The 20,333-nt window shown below is 33.8% G+C and overlaps 1 protein-coding gene across 1 annotated transcript in view; it reads left to right on the top strand.

Annotated features, from left to right (window-relative positions):
• Cpa6 (carboxypeptidase A6) overlaps positions 1–20,333 on the top strand; it is a 315,449-nt gene that overhangs the window by 254,895 nt on the left and 40,221 nt on the right. Inside the window, exons 7-8 of the mRNA XM_063257425.1 lie at positions 9,018–9,128; positions 9,613–9,703. Coding sequence (XP_063113495.1) covers positions 9,018–9,128; positions 9,613–9,703 — 202 coding nt within the window. The remainder of the gene's footprint in view (positions 1–9,017; positions 9,129–9,612; positions 9,704–20,333) is intronic.

Below are 20,333 nucleotides of genomic sequence, written 5' to 3'. Positions count from 1 at the left end.
CATTGATTTCATTCATAAACTGAACTCAATTATGCTTAAATTTAGTCTCAGTGATTGAATCTAATTTCCTAATGGCAGACCAAAGATGATGCGTGGGTTTGTGCTCTAATTGATCTTATTGCAGAAAGTTAGCAACTCAGAAAAGAAAAGAAAAAAAAACTAAAATGTCATTGGTTTCCTAGGTAAACCATCGTATTCCTCTGCTGTCTATATAATGTGAAACCTCACCCTTCCAGGCTGTTTTGTTATACTAAAAAACCACTTCCATTCCATGTTCCTACCATCTATGCTCAGCATCATGGTAATCATTAATTCTGGAGCCAAAGCCTAGAATGAGATTCAGAAGTACTATGGAAATTGTTCAACTCCTCAAAAATAGGAAATGGGAACTTTCAGGGAAGGGAATTATTTCCAAAGATATAAGTAGTAATATTTACAGGCTATGATGAGTTACATGTATAAGACAGGCTCTAATCTCTTTCAGTTCCATGATGTCTTGCTACTTTGTACGGTATTCATCCGCTGTACTCCACCATCTCATAGCTGAGTTTGTGATGGCCATTGTTTATACAGATGGTCTTCTCTTTACTCAGTAGCACCAGACCAAAGCATGACCACAAAAGCTAAAGCAGTACAAAATAATCTTAAAATTCAACAACAAAATTTTTTTCTGTGACTCATCATTTTTTGTCTGTCTCTGCATAATTCACAACAAGAAATAAGCTTCTTTTATTTAAAAAAAAACTGGTCTGGAAAATTGTCATTTACTTTTCTTAGTTGGATCAGTACCCAATAATTATTTTTCCTTTGCATATTCAGTGCTGTAAAATATCTCTGAGAGTTCCTTTAATGTGAAATATTGCCACAATCATTTCTCCTAGAGTATCTTTGTTCTTTTCATCACAACCTTTTTTCATGTGTTGGTAAGTTTGTCTGGCTGCATCTCTAAAGGTGTATGCTGACATCATCAACATTCCCAGTCAACTATTTGTTCTAAACTCCATTTAGATTGGGGTCAAAATACCCCTCCAGCACTGTCGCTTTTCATTTCTTTGTAGCAGTTTCATTTTGGTTGCACAATTCTGTTTCCACCATTCACTTTCTACAGGATACCATATGTAGGTTTACCACTGTTAATCAAAAGACAACAGAGCCATTCACTTGTTTGGGAACCTTTTTTTACACTTTTTTAAAATTTAATTTTAAAGGTAATAAAAGAATAAAATGAATCAAAACAGTGATAAGACAGTAGGAAATCTACAATAGTTACTATTTTGCATATTGTTTTCCTCTAAATAGTTGCTCAGACTACTGACTTTGAGGCTTGTAAAGTCAGTCAAATACAGTTCCTCCAAATCAGCTGGTTGCTGACCAGGTTGGGGCACTGGGGCTCTTCTTCTCCCCCTCGCCTGTGCACCAGCTGGCTCACAGGTGAGAGCTTAGCTTCTTTCTTTGTTCTCCTCGCAGGCATTCAATTCGCTGTGTGTAAGAAGACACAGTAAGAAATGCAGAGTGACTGGTCACCCAATTTACAGATTTTGAGAGAAGTAGCAAAGCTGCTCATAGGTCTTGATGTGTGCCTATTATTTATATAGTGCTTTGTAGACTCAAGATCTAGTTGGACAAGTAAAACTCAAATTTTCTAGGAGGACTGGCATTATCTAACTAAACTATAATTGTAACTTGTGTATATCCAAACCTCTTTAAAATACCACAAAGTTGATTCTGGCTTCTTCTTACGAATACATCCAACTAATCACTGTTAAAAGGCTCTCTTGGTGTAAAACTTCTAGAATTGTGAAGTAATTTGACTTACAGACTCATCCAACGTTACATTCTTCCTAGTGACAGAAAACATTTTAAATATGTAGCTCCTATTAGAAAATACAGATTAATAGACACATTTCTCAGTCTTCATCTTCTCTGAGAAAACAGTCACCCACGTAACAGCAAGTATAAATTAACTAAGCATACAAATAACTATAATTTACAAAATCAGCAGTTCTTTATCCTTTATTCACAGAACTTATTGTTCATATTGCTTTGGAACTATTACCTAGTTGGTTATTTCGTATTTAATGCATATCTTATAATTTTATAGTATGACATCAACTACATTTATAAATTAAGCTTCCCCTCAGCATTTTTATTTCCTTGAAAGTCTCTTTTGCTCTAATTAATTCTCCCAGTATTGAATTTTAAATACTTCCTTTGTGTTGAAATCAATCCACTTTGGCAATGAAACATTTTTCTTTGCAAAATAATTTTACTGCATTCTAGTTCATAGGAGGGTATTTTTCTACTTGATAGTGATGGTCTCCCTTCCTTTCATCTCTGCCATGACATGTTTAGTTCTTCCAGTGCACCTTTCATTAATTGTGTGTTTATTATTTTTACATTTTATGAAGTGATTCTAGCAGGAAAACAAAAATAGAAGAAATCTTAAAAGCTATCTTTTTAAAATCCAGTAACACCAATCTTCCAAAAGATGACCCTCATTTTCCAGGTTGTCAGGGAGCTCTAAGAAACGACCAGCCAACCAAATCCAAAACTAGTGAACAAGAGGAAAACTCTTATTGCCTATTTTGGTCACACTACACAACAACTGTAGTTGGAGCAAAATTTATCTTTGGGCTGGGGATTTAGCTCCGCGGCATAAGCGCCTTCCTTGCAAGCAGGGAGTCGTAAGTTCGATCCCTGGTACCGATAAAAACGAAAAAGACCAAAATTTATCTTCAGCTTTACCCAGGGTTTATTTGATGAAGTCTAATTTGTGACATGTATGTGTTTGTGGAGAAACCAAAATAGTGTTGGTAGGTGGTGAACACAAATAGATTCATTCTCTTTATTAATTCACTTCAGTGATATCCTATATTAATACCAAATGTATCATTTGTCTGGAAAAAGTAATAGTCAAAACTTTATTTGATATATTTTAATTGAAAATCAAAGTCAGGTTTAGGGAAGCATTTTTAAAATGATTGAAGGTACATGCAGTTCCTAGGTATTGCCACACTGCGGCGTGTGGGGTATTGCTTTGTGACTGGCCAATTATGAGTGCTTAAGTCTTCCTCATAAGCAACGGTGGTAAGCAAGAAATTAAACACATAATGTCCAGATGCAATTTGATTAATATATAGATGATGTGTCTTGATTGACAAAAAGAGATCTTCACATCATAAGAAAAGCATACCCCTACATCCATTGTAGTTATCATATATGTTAGGATAATAAAAAATAGACATGTGGTCATGATTTTTTCCAGATATCCTCAGCTAAACTTTAAAAAGTAAATTATCTGTGTTCTGTTATTTAAAGTATTCAAGTAATACGGTCTTTCAATCATCCTCTTACATATTTAATGGTCATCACATCGTGATCATTTTGTTTAATGTAACCAGATGGAGAATAGCTGCAATTCTTGGAGAACTATAAAAATCACAAATATCGCACATGCAATACAATGACACCCTGCCTGTTTGTCAAAGGAACAACACATCCCAGCAAGTCTTGGAAATTAAATCTACTTCAGAACAGAAAGCTAGGGAAGAGCTTCCTTGATTACTATATAATTTAGAAATGATTTTTAAAATTATATAAATGACCTCAAAATATATGAAATAAAAATTGATAAGATGTACAAAAGTCACAAGCCCAAAATAACAAAGTGAGTCTTTTGCATAACTAATTTTAAAGGTTTTTAACAAAAATATAACTATTGATATAATAAATTGAAACTAATAAATATGCATATAGTTCATACTGAACCATTAGGAAAGCCAAGCTTTCAACTCAAGAAATTAGAAAAGGAGCAAAATAGTTAGCAATAAAAGAAATAATGAAGAACAGAAAACAATGGAAGAGAAAGCAAAAATATAACCGTCCTAATCTTTTTCCCCATTTAATTAATTTTTCTTCTAGTGCTATATGATTTTAGAGCTGAATTCTACCATTCAGTGAACAAGTATTTCCAATATATTTTAAAATGTTACCAAAGCTGGGAGCACACACCTGTAATTCCAGAAAGACAGGAGGACCCCAATGTTCAAGTGTAGCCTGTACAACTTAGCAACTTAGTGAGACCTTGTCTCAAAAAAACCCAAAACAATACAGATAGATAGATAAATAGATATATAGATAGATAGATTCCTGAATTTTGAATTACAATAGAATTTTATAACCCTGATACCAAAACCAGATGACAACAAAATAAAGAAGAAAGCCATAGGCCTATTTTATGTATGAATGCAGATTTAAATATTAGCCATCTGAATCCAGCCAATATCTTAAGATACATTGTAACCAAATAGGCTTATTCCAGAAATACAAGGATGGTTTAACAATATAAAATTGTTTATTGAAATGTATCAGGGCTGGGGATATAGCTCAAAAAGAAAAGAAAAGAAATATAAGAACAACAACCAAATGGTTATGTACACACATGAAAAGTCATTTGCTCAAATTCAACAACTATTAACCACATGAAACAAAAACCTAAGTGCAAATTGGAATGTCTTTAATGTGATTGGCCTCGGTTTCAAAACTAATGTGAAGAGAAAAAGATCAAGATTAGACAAGATAATTTTCAGATAGAACAATACAGATATATCCCACCAGATACATCAGATTCTACATACACCATGGTGTGTATTTGGTGAGTGAATGTAAACCAAAGTGTATTACAGCAATTTTACTCACATATGGAAACTTACTATTTGACAGAGATAGTATATTAGCTCCCTGTCATTCATCACAGATGGGAGTGTTTGCTGCTTTAGATTAAAAATGGCAACTGTTAACAAAGTTAAGGGCATGTAAATCCATGACCCAACAAATCTTTTCCTAGATATGTCATAAACAGAGTCTTACTTACGTTTTAAGTAAATATGCAAGAATGTTCTTTACAACATAACAGTGAAATATCAAATGCAAAATAATTGTTCATCCACAAAATAAGCAAATCAATATATTGTATATTTACCTATTCTAGAATGCAGTTTATTAGTCATACTGAATAAGCCCTCAAGTATATCATAGATCAATATATACATAAATATATCAAAAATATATTGAAAAAAAGACTAAAAATTGACACATCAGGATCTCATTTGCATAAATGTTTAAAGCATACATACAATGTTATATGCTATCCATGAATTTACATATATAGCAAAGCATGCAATTTTGCATGGAAATATTAATGTCAAATTTAGGATAGGGGAAGAGAAGAAAATGGGATCAGGGAGTGATTTTTAAAAGTGGGGACCTCTATTTTATCTATATTGACTCAGTATCTTTTGTATTTTTTAATAAAAATGACAAGATGTGTTGATGAGTACATAGGTGCCATATTCGTCCCAGTATTTTGTCTGTTTGCTTAAAATATATTGTAATTTTAAAAGGAAATTAATCCTGAATAACCAGTGTTTCAAACATGAAATCGAAATGGAAATTTTAAAATATCTTTTTACAAATGACATTAGTATCACAACATACAAAAATGTAGGGGATGTAGTAAATGCGGAAAGTTTATAGTAATAAATTTTTGTATTAAAAGAGAAGAAAGATAGCAAATAAACACTCTAAAATTTTATGTCAAGGAGCTTAAAAAAGAAGAAAAACTCTAGACTTAGCAAATAAAAGAAAATATTAAAAATCAGAATCCAAATAAATCAAGTTGAAAATGCATAAATGATAGAACATATCAATGAAAGCAAAAACGGGATACCTGAAAAAGTAAAATCAACAAACTCCCACCCTAGTTAAGAAAAAAAGGTTCAAATGAATGGAAAAGAAAAGTGGAGGCATTACAACAAATGCCTAAGAAGTGAATCACCTAAAGGAAGTAACACCCTAGAAAAATATAAACTTCCAAGTTTGAAGTATGTAATAGAAAACTTGGACAGGTGAATAGCAAAGAGACTGAAAAAGTAACTTAAAAATCTTCCAAGGAAAAGCCTAGCATGACTTCTTGGTTAAATTCTACCAAATATTCAAAGAACTATTGCCAAAACTTCTAAAAATCTTCAAAATATGATGTTGTAGGGACTATTCTTTAACACATTTGACAAAGTCAACTAAGCCAATGACACCATAGAAAACGACCTAAATAAATACATAAATACATGAAAGAAAACTAAAAGCTAATATCTCTGATAAACATTGATGAAAAAACATTTTAAAAATTAGCAAACTGAACTCAGCAATACATCAGAAAGACTTCTGATGTGTAAGGTTGGTTTGACACACACAAATCAACCAATGTGACACATCATATTTACAGACTAAGAGATGAACATAACATAATCATCTTAATTGGCACAGAAAGAGCTTTTAAGAAAGTTCAGTATTCTTTTTTGATTGAAAAAATGGTAAAAGTTTTGACATAAAAGGAAATCTTTCACCACCATAAAGGTCATTTATGAAAAACCCACAACTGGCATAATCAACAAAAAACAGAGGAAAAATTTTCCACTAAGATCTGGTATTAGACAGACTTCTATTCAAAATGATGCTCTAAGTACTAGCAAGAGCAATCAAACTAAAAAAAAATAAATAAGGACACTCAAATCAGAAACAAAAATAAACTTATCTATATTTTCAGATGACATAATGCTATGTATAGAAAATCTCAAAGATCTCACAACACACAACAAATAAAAGACTTTATTAAATTTACAAGATTAAAAAATCAACATAAAAATCAGAAATCCTACACACAAGTAACAACTTATAAGAAAGCTAAATTCCATTTACAATGCCATCAAAAATAGGAATAAATTTAACCAAAGAAGTAAAAGATTTATACTCTGAAAACTATAAAATGTTGATTAAATCAACTGAAGAAGACACGAATAAAAGCCTATGATCATGGGTCAAACATAATGTTAAAATGTCAATAGTACTCAAAACAGTATACTAATGTAACATAATCATAAAGATGTCTGCATTCCCATATTTACACCTGCAGTACAATTGTCAAGACACGGAAACAACATTAGTGTCTATCAACAAAGGAGTAAAGAAAAGGTTGAAGATCGCCTGAGTTGGAGAAAACTGAATAAAACGAGAACATTTACACATAGATCTCAAGCATGGTGATTCACACATAAGTACTAACATCATTTGTGCTCAGAAAAGATGGGATTTCCCCAGTCTAGGCTGAGCCAAGTGAGCTATCCTCCTATCACTTCTTTCTTGTCTTTTCTCCCAGATTCTTTCCCTCCATCTCTTCTTTTCTGTAGTGACATGGAAAGTCATAGCTGCCAAACTGTAGGAGGTGTAGCTCACCACATAGCTTTGCCCCTGCTGTCCGCTATTAAAGATTTCCTGCAAGCATTGGAGAAGCTCTGCAAATTGGTCCTAGAGAACAAATTTCAGAATTTGTATGACTGATCAATACTAGCTACTTCCCTCTACTTTGAGGTATCATATTGTTAGTTGAAATTTGGCATATATATATGAAAGCTCTGTTGATCTAATTGGCCAACAAATTATTACTGATCCTTAAAAAGAGACCAAGAGAGAATTTAATGTTTATCAATTTAGGTTAATCTCATAGATACCTAAATTATGTATAGTAAAAATTGGTATTTAACTCATATTCTTGAGTCTATCCCAATGTTTTCAATATCATTTTTAATATAGTAATAGTTTCTACAACACTGTATTACTAGGTTCATTTCTATGCATATAATTTTCAACATGTAAATACAGAATGCTGCTTATTATAGGTTTATAAATTCTATTTAAGTAGATATAAAATAAGATTGAAATTTTAAGGATTAAAATGAGAGAAGAAAATGGGGACACAGTTTTAATTGTATAAAATGAGTAAGTCCTAGAGATCTGTTGTACAATACAATGCCTATAGTTAAGAATATAGTATTATATATTTAAAATTTTGCTCGAAGGGCCTATTCTGTCTTAACTGTTCTTATCACACAAAAGATAGAAGAGGGTGAGGAGAACTTTTGAAAATGATAGATATGTTTATGGCATAGATTATAGTGATGTTTTCATAAGGGATTACTTATTTCTAAATTAGGCAAGTTGTATACACGAAATGTGTCCTGTTTTTTGTATATCAATCATACTTCAGTAAGTTAGTGGAATTCTTTAAGAAAACTACTTTGAATTATGCTTTTAATATGATAAAGTTTAGTCAAAATGACTTAAAAATAAGACTCCTTCCCACACACTGTCCCCTATTCTACCTCCCCAAAGATAACCATTGTTATAAATTTCTTATGTACTCCTCCCCCAAGCTATACACATAGTATAGTGTATACATAGTACACATAGATAAAAACAGAACAAAAAGAACATTTTTAAAAGTTCATTCCATAGAAATTATGTTTCAAAATGTCTGTTCTCTCAATTTAGTGCATACTATACTTTTCTATTTACATACAAATATATGGTGCACAATCTTCAGACTTGAGGTCAGACATAATTTAATAAAATCCAATCACTGGGACAAGACTTTAAAGGAGTTACAATAAGGATTGCAAAGATCTATAATCTACTAAACTTTTCATAAAAAATTGAGGAGGGAAAAATAGAATCTCCATGTAGTAAGTTTTAAGACTTAAAGTTGGTACCAATCATAAATTATCACGTGGGTAAATGACATGGTGTATGACATAAGGATATCAAATATATGTAGGTAACTATTTTGCCTACAATTACATGGAAACTAAAATAAATTGATTATTTTTAAAGATATATTTGAAATGGTTATTTATATTATCAGCCTAAGCATTCAACCAGATCCAGAACACTGTAGATGCTACACACTTCATCTGTTACCAGCTGTGCTAAAATATTATTAATAATACAGTTTGATTCCAATGAAATTCTCAATAAAGAATGTATTATGACATATAGTGTAATGCATGCTAGCTTATTCTTTTTTAACCCAGTATATTTCTTATGAATAGAAAAGATTCTCTTTCTGTTTCTTACACCTGTATTTGGTATCAATTCATTTTAAGAAAGTCTCCTTTGTCTTTCAGGCCCTTCTAACATACAGGACAGACCCAGCCATGAAAAAATTGTTGAATCATATGTATTTCTATATTATGCCTGTGTTTAACGTTGATGGATACCATTTTAGCTGGACACATGTAAGTGGCTTTGCCTATCCAATTGAAAAGAGGGCTAAATGAGTAAGTCATAGATCAGGAGGGTGGTGATGCACAGCCCACTAAGCGATTTCAGAGATGCAAAAGTGGACTTCATTCCTCCTTAATTAGAGCACTAATCTTTGAATTTCACTTTCATATTTTTGTCTTTGCATAAGATTTTGTATAAATAAAAATTGTACATCCCAAATAAATCATTAAAAAAACTACAGGTCTAGGTCAACCCATTTACTTCTGCCTGTGAAGAAAGGAGGGTAAGAAAGGGTAAGAGACAGGAAGTTCATGGCAGAACATAAACCTCAGTTTCCACTGCTAATCTAGTCATCTTTCAACTCCCTGGGCTTCTCGATTCATGGAAGAACTCTCTCCTCAGCAAGTCAATCCCTTCACTGATTGAGCTACTGAAATACACATGAATAAACATTTAAGTACTTTTTTCCTTGCCTGTTTCCTTAATTATGTATAGGATCGGTTTTGGAGAAAAACAAGGTCAAGGAATTCAAAGTTTCACTGCCGTGGAGTTGATGCTAATCGTAACTGGAAAGTCAAATGGTGTGGTAAGTTTGGGACTAATTAGGATTCAGAACCAAAATTTCCCACAAGTATCACTCTGCAAGTGATAAGCCTTGTAGGACTCAACCAGAAGACTAATGTTTTCATACACATGAAAACTTAATAAAGGCATAGGTATAATTTTAAAAATAAAATGAAAAGATTCTTTTTTAATGTGTCAAAATCAAATATGTAAATCTGTCAATCCAAACCTAAAATTTGAAAATTTAAACACAGATGTAAAGGGAAAACTCATTCATAAAACTGAAACAGGAACTATGGTTTGTGGTACAAATCTGGTTTTCATCCTTTTTATAAGAATAACACTTAGCCTTTCATCTGTCTGTGGTAATCAAAGCAGCGAGGTCCTTATCTGAAACCTAAGAATCTGCCAATCACAGGTTTGTTTGCCATTCACTCCACAAATGGATTTCTGCTCCAATCCACATTTCATTGAATGAAAGTTACTCCCTTTGGGGAGATGGCATTTTATGGAATGAAATCCTTTTATAAAATTTAAAAAGTAGGTAGTTATAGGGAGGATGGAGGAATAAGGAAATTAGCATAGTTAATATCATACCTGTGACAAAAAAAAGGGAAGAAAAAGGAAAGTATTATGAAAATGCAGATGGAAAATGGATATTTTGCAGTCTGTCACTAGTTGCTTTGTGCCACAGAAAGCTCCCTTTAGTTCCTTACAAGTAAGGATTATTGCATTATTACATTTCATTCACTCTACCATGCTTTCTGTTCTATATTAGATGACACTACCTCTATTCCCACCAGAGTCAGACAGAATAACTGAATATGTGCTTAGATTCCTTCTATACCTCCTTCTAGACACCTGCTCTCCGTCATTAAAACTAATGAATAAGAACATGGCATAGCTGAATAAATATCACTCCAAATGTTTCAATTCTTCCATTGCCAGATCAATGGTTTATACAATTTTCTTTAATCTATGAAATTATAATAAGCCCCACTTTGTGAGATCTATATAAGAATTAAAAGAATTTACTCATGTAAAGTTAATGTAAAGTATCCAATTCACTTCCTAGTTTGTGCAGTGGTCTAAATACCAGTGACTTTCTTTTCCTACATCCAGAACAGAGTCACTTTACCTCTCAGATTTAAACAAATTGGTGAACAGATTTTTTTCTTGTTGGGAATATTATGATGATAAGCAGCCATGTAAGTCTAAAGGTGCTTGCATTTATGTGGGAATAAAAATATTCCATAAATACTAAGCAATATTATAGATGGCTTTAGGAATTGTCTTCTCCAAACTAGACTAAGACAAATGTTTCTTATCAACTGTCTGCTTCCCTACCACGAACATATTCGGATATATGGAAACTTAATCCCCAATGCAGTATTTCAAGAGTGGGGCCTGTTAGGTGGTGATTATACCATGAGAATGGAATCACATGAATGGAATTAGTGCCCTTATAAAAGAGGTCAAAGGAGCTTCTTTACTCCTTCTGCCATGAGCACACAGTTAGCAGGCTCCATCTATGAGAAATCAGCCCTTATTAGATACTGAATCTTCAATGAGTTGATCTAAATTGGACTTCTCAGTCTCTACAACTGTGAGCAATCGATTTCTGCTGTTCATAAATTGCCCATTCTTGGGTGTTTGGCTACAGCAGCCAGAAATAACTAAGACACTCTGTAAATCTATAAATTTTTAAAAATCTCCTTTTGCCTGTTCTCTAATGGGATCATTTACATACCCATAGCCACATGGATGTTTCACTAGTAAGCAAGAGCCTATGTCCATATGTCTAGCAGTTTCCTTGGCTGTGTCCACTATGTGGGTAACTGAGCTGAGTAATACGAACCAGGCAGCCTGGTTGGCCTGTATAAAGGTATACTCCTGTTTATATCCTGTTACAAGGGAGTGTCTCGTTTCTCTTTGTTCTTCCTTCTTTACCTAGTCCATTTCCTTTATACACGTTTCTTCTTTCATTGCTCAGCTTCAACTAATAGCAGTCCCTACTAGAATTCCTTTGATTCTTCCTAGTTTGAATCATTCAGATTTTTCCTGTGTTTGAACCTTCAAAGTATACATAGGGTTATACCAACTTCTGTTGTGAAATGATCTTGATAAAGTATTATAAGGGAGGTACATTGACTAGGACTGTGGATTCGGTAATGCAATCTCCATGGTGGAGTCAGCTAATCAGATGTGCAGGAAATATGACTGGCCTCCCTCCTAGCTGCAGATCCATGGTCCTAAAACTGTGAGGTTGGCCAATTAGAAAGTAGACCACACTCGGCATTCTCAGATCAGGAGTACTAAGTAAGAAATCCTCTAAGTGAAACTCCAACTAAACAGTCACTGTATAAATGCCCAGAATCATTAAAAACCCTACAGCATCAACTTTGAACTGCTACAACAACTGTTGCCTTAAGTTATTGAGCATTAGCAGAACATTAAATTGCTTCTTACCATGAAAAAAGTGCAGACTCTCGTCTGGCCATGCTTAGTGCTTCAGTGTGGATTAGACAGAAGGCTCAGAGCATGCACATGGAAAAAGGTGTTCCTTTCCAGCACTTCATATCTCCCTGGCAGACCTTCAAGTCACAAAATGAACACCATTGGTCAACATTCAGCAGGGACTACAAGTCAGAGTAGTGGTGTAAATCAGGGAAAAATACATACATTTTATTCATTCATTTGCCAAAGGTAATTGAGCACATTGCTCTCTGCTACACTGTAGTTTTTCCTTCCTCCATATCTCATTTTAGAGTCTGCTGCATGTATTAGCATTTCTAAATTGGAACAAATCCAAGAGAGAGGCAAAACTTTAACCTTTGAATAATCAAGTGTTGCCTAAACATAATTACAATTTAGAAAAACCTACAGACTAGGGGAACACGTTTGCAAATCATGTTTCTGGTAAGGGCTTATTAGCTAAAAAAGCTCTCACGACTCCACCATAAAGAGACACCTCAATTTTAAAAAGCTCAAGTGGTTTGAACAGACATTTCCTCTAAGTATACCAGTGGAAATAAGCACATGAAAAAATGCTCAGCATTGTTTTTTGTCAGGGAAACACACATCAAAACCACAGCAGAGTACTGCTTTGTACTCACAAGATGGCTAAAAATAAAAAAGATAAGAGAATGGTGAGAATGTGTAAAAAGTGGCACACTTATACTTGCTCATGAAAATGTACAATGGTACAGTCACTTGGAAAATAATTTGTTCCTTAAAAGTCTAAGCATAGAGTTCTCATGTGACAGCAGTTCCACTCTGCCTGAAAAACATTTATCGACTCAGTGACTGTTGATAGATTTATTGATAGTAGCCAAAAAGAGGAAGCAAATGAAATATCTATCTACTAGTTAACAGATAAAAAGCCATATACCCACATGGTTAGAGATGAAATATAATTTCCTTATGTGTTCATAGTTGGGAAAGGCTCCTGTATCAAAAGACAAATTAATAAGAGAAAAACAAGTTTTTAATCCGTATGTGGACCATTACCCTGGAGAAGCCTCAAGAAAAGGCAATTCAAAGCAGATTAGAACTCTGGTTCATACTACATCCATCATAGAGAATGTAGGAAGAGCATCTTTACATAGTTGTATCCTGCTTTTAATTAAAATGGGAAAGGTAGAGAGATTTTCTGTATCTGAGTCTTCTTAATAGTCTTCAATCTTCAGTCCTTCAGTTTTGGAGTAAGCATATTCTGATCTCCTACAATACAATGGAATATTATTTGGATATAGGAAAAATGAAGTACTATAACATGCTGCAATATGGATGAACCTGGAGAACACTGTGCTAAGTAAAATAAACCAATCACAAGATCAGACGTTGTATCATCCCTTTATGTGAAATGTTCAGAACAGGCAAATCCATAGTGTCATGGTAGATTAGTGATTTCCAAGATCTGGGGCAAGGAAAAATATACATGACTGCCTATGAATGAGAAGTTTTATTTTGAATTAATAAACATGTTCTGAAATTAGATAATAGTAGTAATCATGAATATACTAAAAGCCATTGAACTATATACTGTTAAATGGTGAATGTTATAATATGTGAATTACAGCTATTATAAAACAACAATAAAGCCAATTAATAAAAGAATTCTTAATTTCCATTTAGGAGCAAGTTAGGTACTTATTTAGATATAATAGCTGCTTAGGACATTAATTTACCTATTATAAACCAAGTGAATTGTAGAGAGAATTATATTTTTTAATAGTTTCATCATATTTTTTCCTATCAACATATGCCCTTTTCTTGTTACCACCTCCTCACTCTATCTCAAAAACAGGGACCAGTTTTGGTTGTGCAAATATTGTAATAGACCATCTGTGTTGAGGGGGGAAATGGTTACATACTGGTGGTTTTCAGCAAGTACTTGTGAAATAACAATAGATGGCCACTGGCCTGCTTTCTACAAGGACAGCTACTTCCAGCTGAAGGGCTTTTGTTTTGAGATAGCTGTTACCAGCTGAGATCTAAATTGAATTGCTCTGAAAATATAAGGAATTTCATCAGCTAGATTTGAGACAAAGGAAGAGAAAAACAGTGAGATAACATTTCTAGGTCTCAAAAGGGAATTGGGGACTCAAACGCATCTAAAGAGGATTTTAATTAAAGTTTTCTGTAGAATATATAACCTCTCTTTAGTGTTCTGTCAGTCACCACTGGTAAGTAAGATCTATTCACTTTCTAAGGATTGATGGATTTGGATCTGCTGTCTGGGGATGTGAGGAACTGCTAAGTCTGGCCTCGAGGTAAGTTCAGGGAGAAAAGTAATCCACATCAAATTTTCAAAAGCCCAGAGCTCACAAGAACATACTGCCTTATAAGAAAGTGAGTGTCCATCACTGGAGAGTTGTAGACAAGATCTGAATAACTTTTAACTAAGAATGATATGTACAATGGACTATCACCTACCCCTTAATATTCCTGTACCTCTATTAAAGATAATTCTACCATGTTTCACATTTACCCAATTTTAAATCCAAACAAGTGTATTAAGCACTGTCTATAATGCAAGGTACTATAAATTATATCACAAAGTCCTGAAGGTCTTAATATAATGAATTTATAATCAACTCTCAAGCAATTATTTGGAAAGTTGAAGAAATACATTGGGAAAATCTGTTGGTTTAGCCTATTCTTTACTTTGCAACCAATTTAATGTGTAAAAAAAAGGTATGTTAATCATCTAACATCTTTTATGGAAATTTTAAAATTAGAAGATAAGTGAGCTAAATTACTATGCTTAATTGTGGATTTTATAGAGGAGTTAAAAATATAGAACGCTGAAAATCTGAAAATACTACGGATCGTAGGGAGTGTGTTTACCGTGGCCCTTTCCTACACATTGAAGGCTCAAATCTTTATCCTCTAATCCTTCCACATGTGACCACTATAAATCTGTGGATGTGAGATCAGCAAACACCCAAGCACTCCTGCAGCTTTTGCTGTACCTTCTGTCATTCTCATTCTTGTGATTCAAGCTTATTTCCTTAAGAATGTTTTTGAGACCTTCACTGCGTTCAAAGTGATTTATTTAGTGATTTATGTGTTTGCACAGGAGCTCTTATCCAAGTATCTGCCGTAATTCTGTCACACTGCAAGAAAACCAAGCTACTATTTTGAACATAAACACAACTGGAATTAATGTTGGCCTGACTACTATTTTTTTTTTCTTTATTTCATCCTTGCTTTCTTCCTTTCCTTTTTCTTTGTAGCTGGCATTGATCCTAGGGTCTTGCATATACTAGACACTGCTATTCCTCCGATTAAAACTCTCAGTCTAACGCAGTATAAGAAATATGGTTTACATCCTCCAAACGTTTTACTTTTTAATTTTGAGATAGCAACTCACTAAGTTGCCCAGACTGACCTTAAACTTGAGATTTTCCAGTCTCGGCCTCCTAAATAGGTGGGATTACAGGCTTGCCCAGCCTGGGCCTGACTATGTGATGATGGACCTTCTATCAATACCATAATTGTGTCTAAAATAACTCTGTCTAAAACAGTTTATTTTTCAAAAGAAAAGTTTCAGAATAAAAATGTGTAGCTTTGTGGCATATATTATTCTTATTACGATGGCCTTTTTAAATTCTCTATAGTAGTCTTTTGGATATTTGAGGGGAGTAGATTAAAATGAGTGCTGAAACTTAGGAAAAACTGGTTATGACAGATATTTCTAGTTTCCTTTGTTCTTTTTATTGTTTTGTTTGTTTCGCTGGTTGGTTCAGCAGTGCTAGGGATTTGGTTTTGTTGTTTTATATATTTTCCTTTTAAGTTTCTCTTGAGATCAATAGCAGTGGCTGGATAGACACTGTCCATCTAAAAGACCTTCTTGAGGCCAAAACAATAAAGACTGACTTTCCCAGACTGTTAAGCTTGCTGTCTGGATATGATACAGGTTCTACTAGTTTGGCGCCCTTGGGGACAGTGTGAAAGGAAGATGAGGGTCACTTTCCTGTGGTTTCTACTATCCAGCGCCAGTGTGAAATGTGTGGTTCCTGGGGGGCACCCTCTCCTTCTTGTCTCTTCTCTGAAATGTCCTCATTGCGGAAGAAGAAATGGCCCTCTTGGTAATTCATATCATGCCTCTTGAAATCATGGAAGAAGGTCAACACGGTTTCCTTCCCAATGGCTTCAGATGACATTTTATGTTTTTAAAACATCCCTCTGATTAAACTAGCCACAGTGGATTCTGTGTCCTTTCATGAAACACTGAACAATAAGGAATCCTTCATAAACATTTCATTTTCTAGTTCATATCTATGACCTTATCCAAAAATTCTACTCTCTTATAAACTTTGTCTGACATTCAGTTCAACTTTTCTTCTATTTTCTGTTCATGATTGTTACTATACCACCTTTTCCTATTGCATGGACATCAGCCATGTTAATCAGCCATGGACATCAGCCTTTTAAAATAATGTACCTGTTAGAAATTAGTAGACTATTATCTCTATCTCCAGAATTACTAAGCTAAAGAATATATTGTTAACTCCTTCTAGTGCTCATCTAATTCATCAATATGAACATGTTTTTGCAAGCATCATCTTTTCCTCTGTTTCTAAGGTTTAAAGAAACTATAAAAGCTTTCATTTTTTTGTTTATGTTCATCCATTTTGCCAGCTAATCTGTCTCAATAAAAGAAATATTTTATCTTTTGTTAAGTTGCTTTTCTTTTTTTTAGCATAGATATGGACTACATGGAAAAAATCATTTCATCTCCCTATTTTATATTTAATACTCTATGCGTTATATGGCCCAATTCTTTTCTAAATGGACATCTTGTAACTGTAGATTATAAGTAATGTTAGCTACTAATTATATGTATGTACATGAAATGGTATATCTTTGTTTTATTTTTCTGATATTAGTAAATATATAAGAATTTCCATTTGAAGGACAATACCTAGTTTTTTTTAATAACATCCATTCTGATGTTATAAATAAATATCTTTGCTGAAGTTTTTAGTAATGATGTTATGAAGTTTAAAACCTTTTACAAATAGTTCAGCTTGAAAGTTACTGAAGAAAGCAGCATATAAAAATATTTTTTGAAGGGAGGAGAAGTTGGCAGAATTACTCTTTTTGTTCTTGGGACACTGACATACTGGCTTTTCACTTGGAACTGATTTTTAAGTGTAGTAATTTTACTGCACCTGTTTTAGCAGGTAACCCTCCCATGTTTCTCATACTTTGGAAGGCCTCTACTCTTTCTTGGACATATCAGAAAAGTTTTTTTAAAAACTTTAATCTACTCATTCTTTTTCGGCCATGCTGGTGATTTTTCAGAATTATTGCACTTCTGATTTTGAAAACAAACAACATCTCTTTGACAATTTTCCTCCAGTGTATTACTTGCATTTGAGAAAATTACATTTCTTTATGTTCATAAATTTCATTAATATCTGACTTCTTTGAATCTTAGGGTTTTATTACTGTTTTGAACATCAGTCTAGCATTATGTTCCTTCTGAATTACTAATATTATTAAGTATTAGTGTTCTTATGTCTTCAGATTCCCCATTCCTTTTTAATTTATGTGTTTATTTTTAACCCAAACTCCTTTTGAATTAATTTTTATTAAAAATCTCTTCTGAATATTATTCTTATGTGATGATAGATAGATAGAAAGATAGGTAGATAGAGGTAAGCAATAGTATTCTTTTGTCTACCACTTTTCATAATTGTTTTTTAAAAGTTTTAGTGTGTGGAATAATATTAAGAGGCACATAGGCAGTCCCCTTACCATCAAGCTGTCTTCAAGAACTGCATTTCCCAGACTGCACAAAACTCTAGTGAACTACAGAACTCCAGGAACAGTCAAAAGGTCCACCCTGGGTATGATGGCACCAACCAATAGGGTGGTACCCTGGGTAGAATAAAAAGGAAAGATGAATGGAAGGCTGATGACTTCTGCTGTCTCCTGCCTACTCTACTATGGACTGTTCCTCTTTTGCAATAGCCCTCTGTGATGCCACCCTGCCCTGAAGCCAGCCAACTATGGACTGAAACCTCTATGAACAGTAAGCCAAAATAAACCTTTCCTCCCTAAATTTGTGAGTGTCAAGTACTTTGCCTCAGCAGTGAGAAAAGTAATAAGACATTGTTTAATCAAATATTATCTGGATACCATGGCTTAACCAAACTGACACATAAAATTAACCATCAGAATTAGACCATCAGAAATTAACCATTTCTATATCTATGTAGAAATATATGTATATACACATATGTAGATATTTGATAAAATCAGAAAAGTTTTCATAGAGGAGATAATAGTGGATTTGAATATTTAAAAATATCTTTGTCATCAGGTAAACCAAACTTGAGCAGAAGATGAAAGGATAAAAAGTCAAGAAGTCATTGTACATAGGACAAATAGATGAAGGCCATAAGGAAATAATGTAGCAGGTAACTGAATGGAGGTAGGTGAGGACAAGAGGCCAGCATAACTGGATGAAGGATGGGAGAAGGCACTGGCAAGAGGAGAGAGACCTGTGTGAAAGTGCCTGCTGAACATGTAGTCTCCTGTGACACAGTGAGCATGGCAGATTTTATTCTAGAAAGCTATGCTATTTCAAGAAGTGTTATAAATATATGGGGTTACATCACAAAGGAAGTCACAAAAAGTCATAGCACTCTTTCAAAACACATCAATTTGATTGAAAGAATTTGAAAGGAGAACTCTTGTCAAAATAAACTCAAATATATAATTGAGTGAACTGTATAATTCACATAAATCTTTAAGGTAAAACACAGATTTGAAAGAAGTTCTCCACTTTCAATCTATGAGGGCTTTCTCTAATACAGGTAGGTTGATAGAATTGCTTGAAAAACACTGGGAAACAGATAGTGTGTGCTAGCTTTCCATTACTATAACAAATTCCTCAGACAATCAATTTAAAGATTTATTGTGGTTCATGGTTTCTGAGGTTCTAGTCCATGAACAGTTAGCCCTGTTGCTTTTAGTCCTGTGATGAGACATTGCATCACAGCAAGAACACATGGTAAAGCAAAACCACATACCTTATGGCCCGGGAAGCAAAATGAGAAAGAGAAAGGTATTGAGATTCCACAGTCTCTTTCAAGGGCAATCCTATAATGACCCAAAGACATCGCACTAGGCCCTACCTTCTAAAGATTCCACCACTTCCCAATAATGCCATAGGCTACAAACCTTTAACATAAGGTCTTTTAGGGAACACATATCCAAACTATTACAGAACCTTTAAAAGCTTTCTAGCTGGAAAAATACTCACTGATATCTGAAGGTCACTTGAGCAGAAACATCAAAGGCAGTTCAGGAGAAACTAAAAACAGCAGCATCCACCAAGACACCGGTGAAATGGAAAAGGCAACGTTCAAAGAGGGAGACATCCAGAACAACTCCATTTCCCAATGAAGTGATTTTTGGGTAGAGAAAATGCCTAATAAAATTTTGCATCTAGTAAGTAGTGAAAGGTTTGGTGGAAAACAAGAATCAGACCTTGAGCAGTGGACATGAAGTGGTAATCAAGGGAAAGATGTGAATAGATAACTAGATACAGACGTGGAGTGTTGACAAGGATATAGTCTGAACATTGAGACTTGTGAATCCTCAGCACAAATACAGTGCCAGAAGCTTTACGGGTAGATGTCTAGATGTACATGAACACTGAGAAGAGTCAAAGCAGACCCTCAAATCTGTCCAAACCAATCAGCATAAGAATTCCATAGCAATGGTTAAGTAAGTTAATAGACACATTCAGTTGGTGAAATCTTAGAAAGTCAGAAAAATGGACAAGTTGTTCATGAAAAAAATAAAAATACTGATATAAAATTGAATCTAATATTGGCTAATTATTTTTTCACTGTGATTACAATTCTACATGATACATCAGGTGCTTATATATACATGTGACAGATATGTGTATACAGCATACTAACACAGGGAGGAAAAATGGGGAAAATGTCAAAATGCTGGAATTAGTAATCTAGTATTGTTTTGTCTTTTAAGTGTTTTCAAAATTTAATTTTAGAATTCCACTTTGAAGAAAAACTTTTTCTGTTAATAGTACACATTTTATACTCATTTTCTCCTTCGACATGAAAGCGGTTAGCTAAATGACCAATTAAACTATGTGATTT

The sequence above is a fragment of the Cavia porcellus genome, unplaced genomic scaffold (assembly GCF_034190915.1).
Source record: "Cavia porcellus strain 051 isolate PalLab524CR breed Dunkin Hartley unplaced genomic scaffold, mCavPor4.1 scaffold_10, whole genome shotgun sequence".
In the NCBI taxonomy this organism is placed as follows: domain Eukaryota; kingdom Metazoa; phylum Chordata; class Mammalia; order Rodentia; family Caviidae; genus Cavia; species Cavia porcellus.
This window is presented reverse-complemented; position numbering and strand designations above follow the sequence as displayed.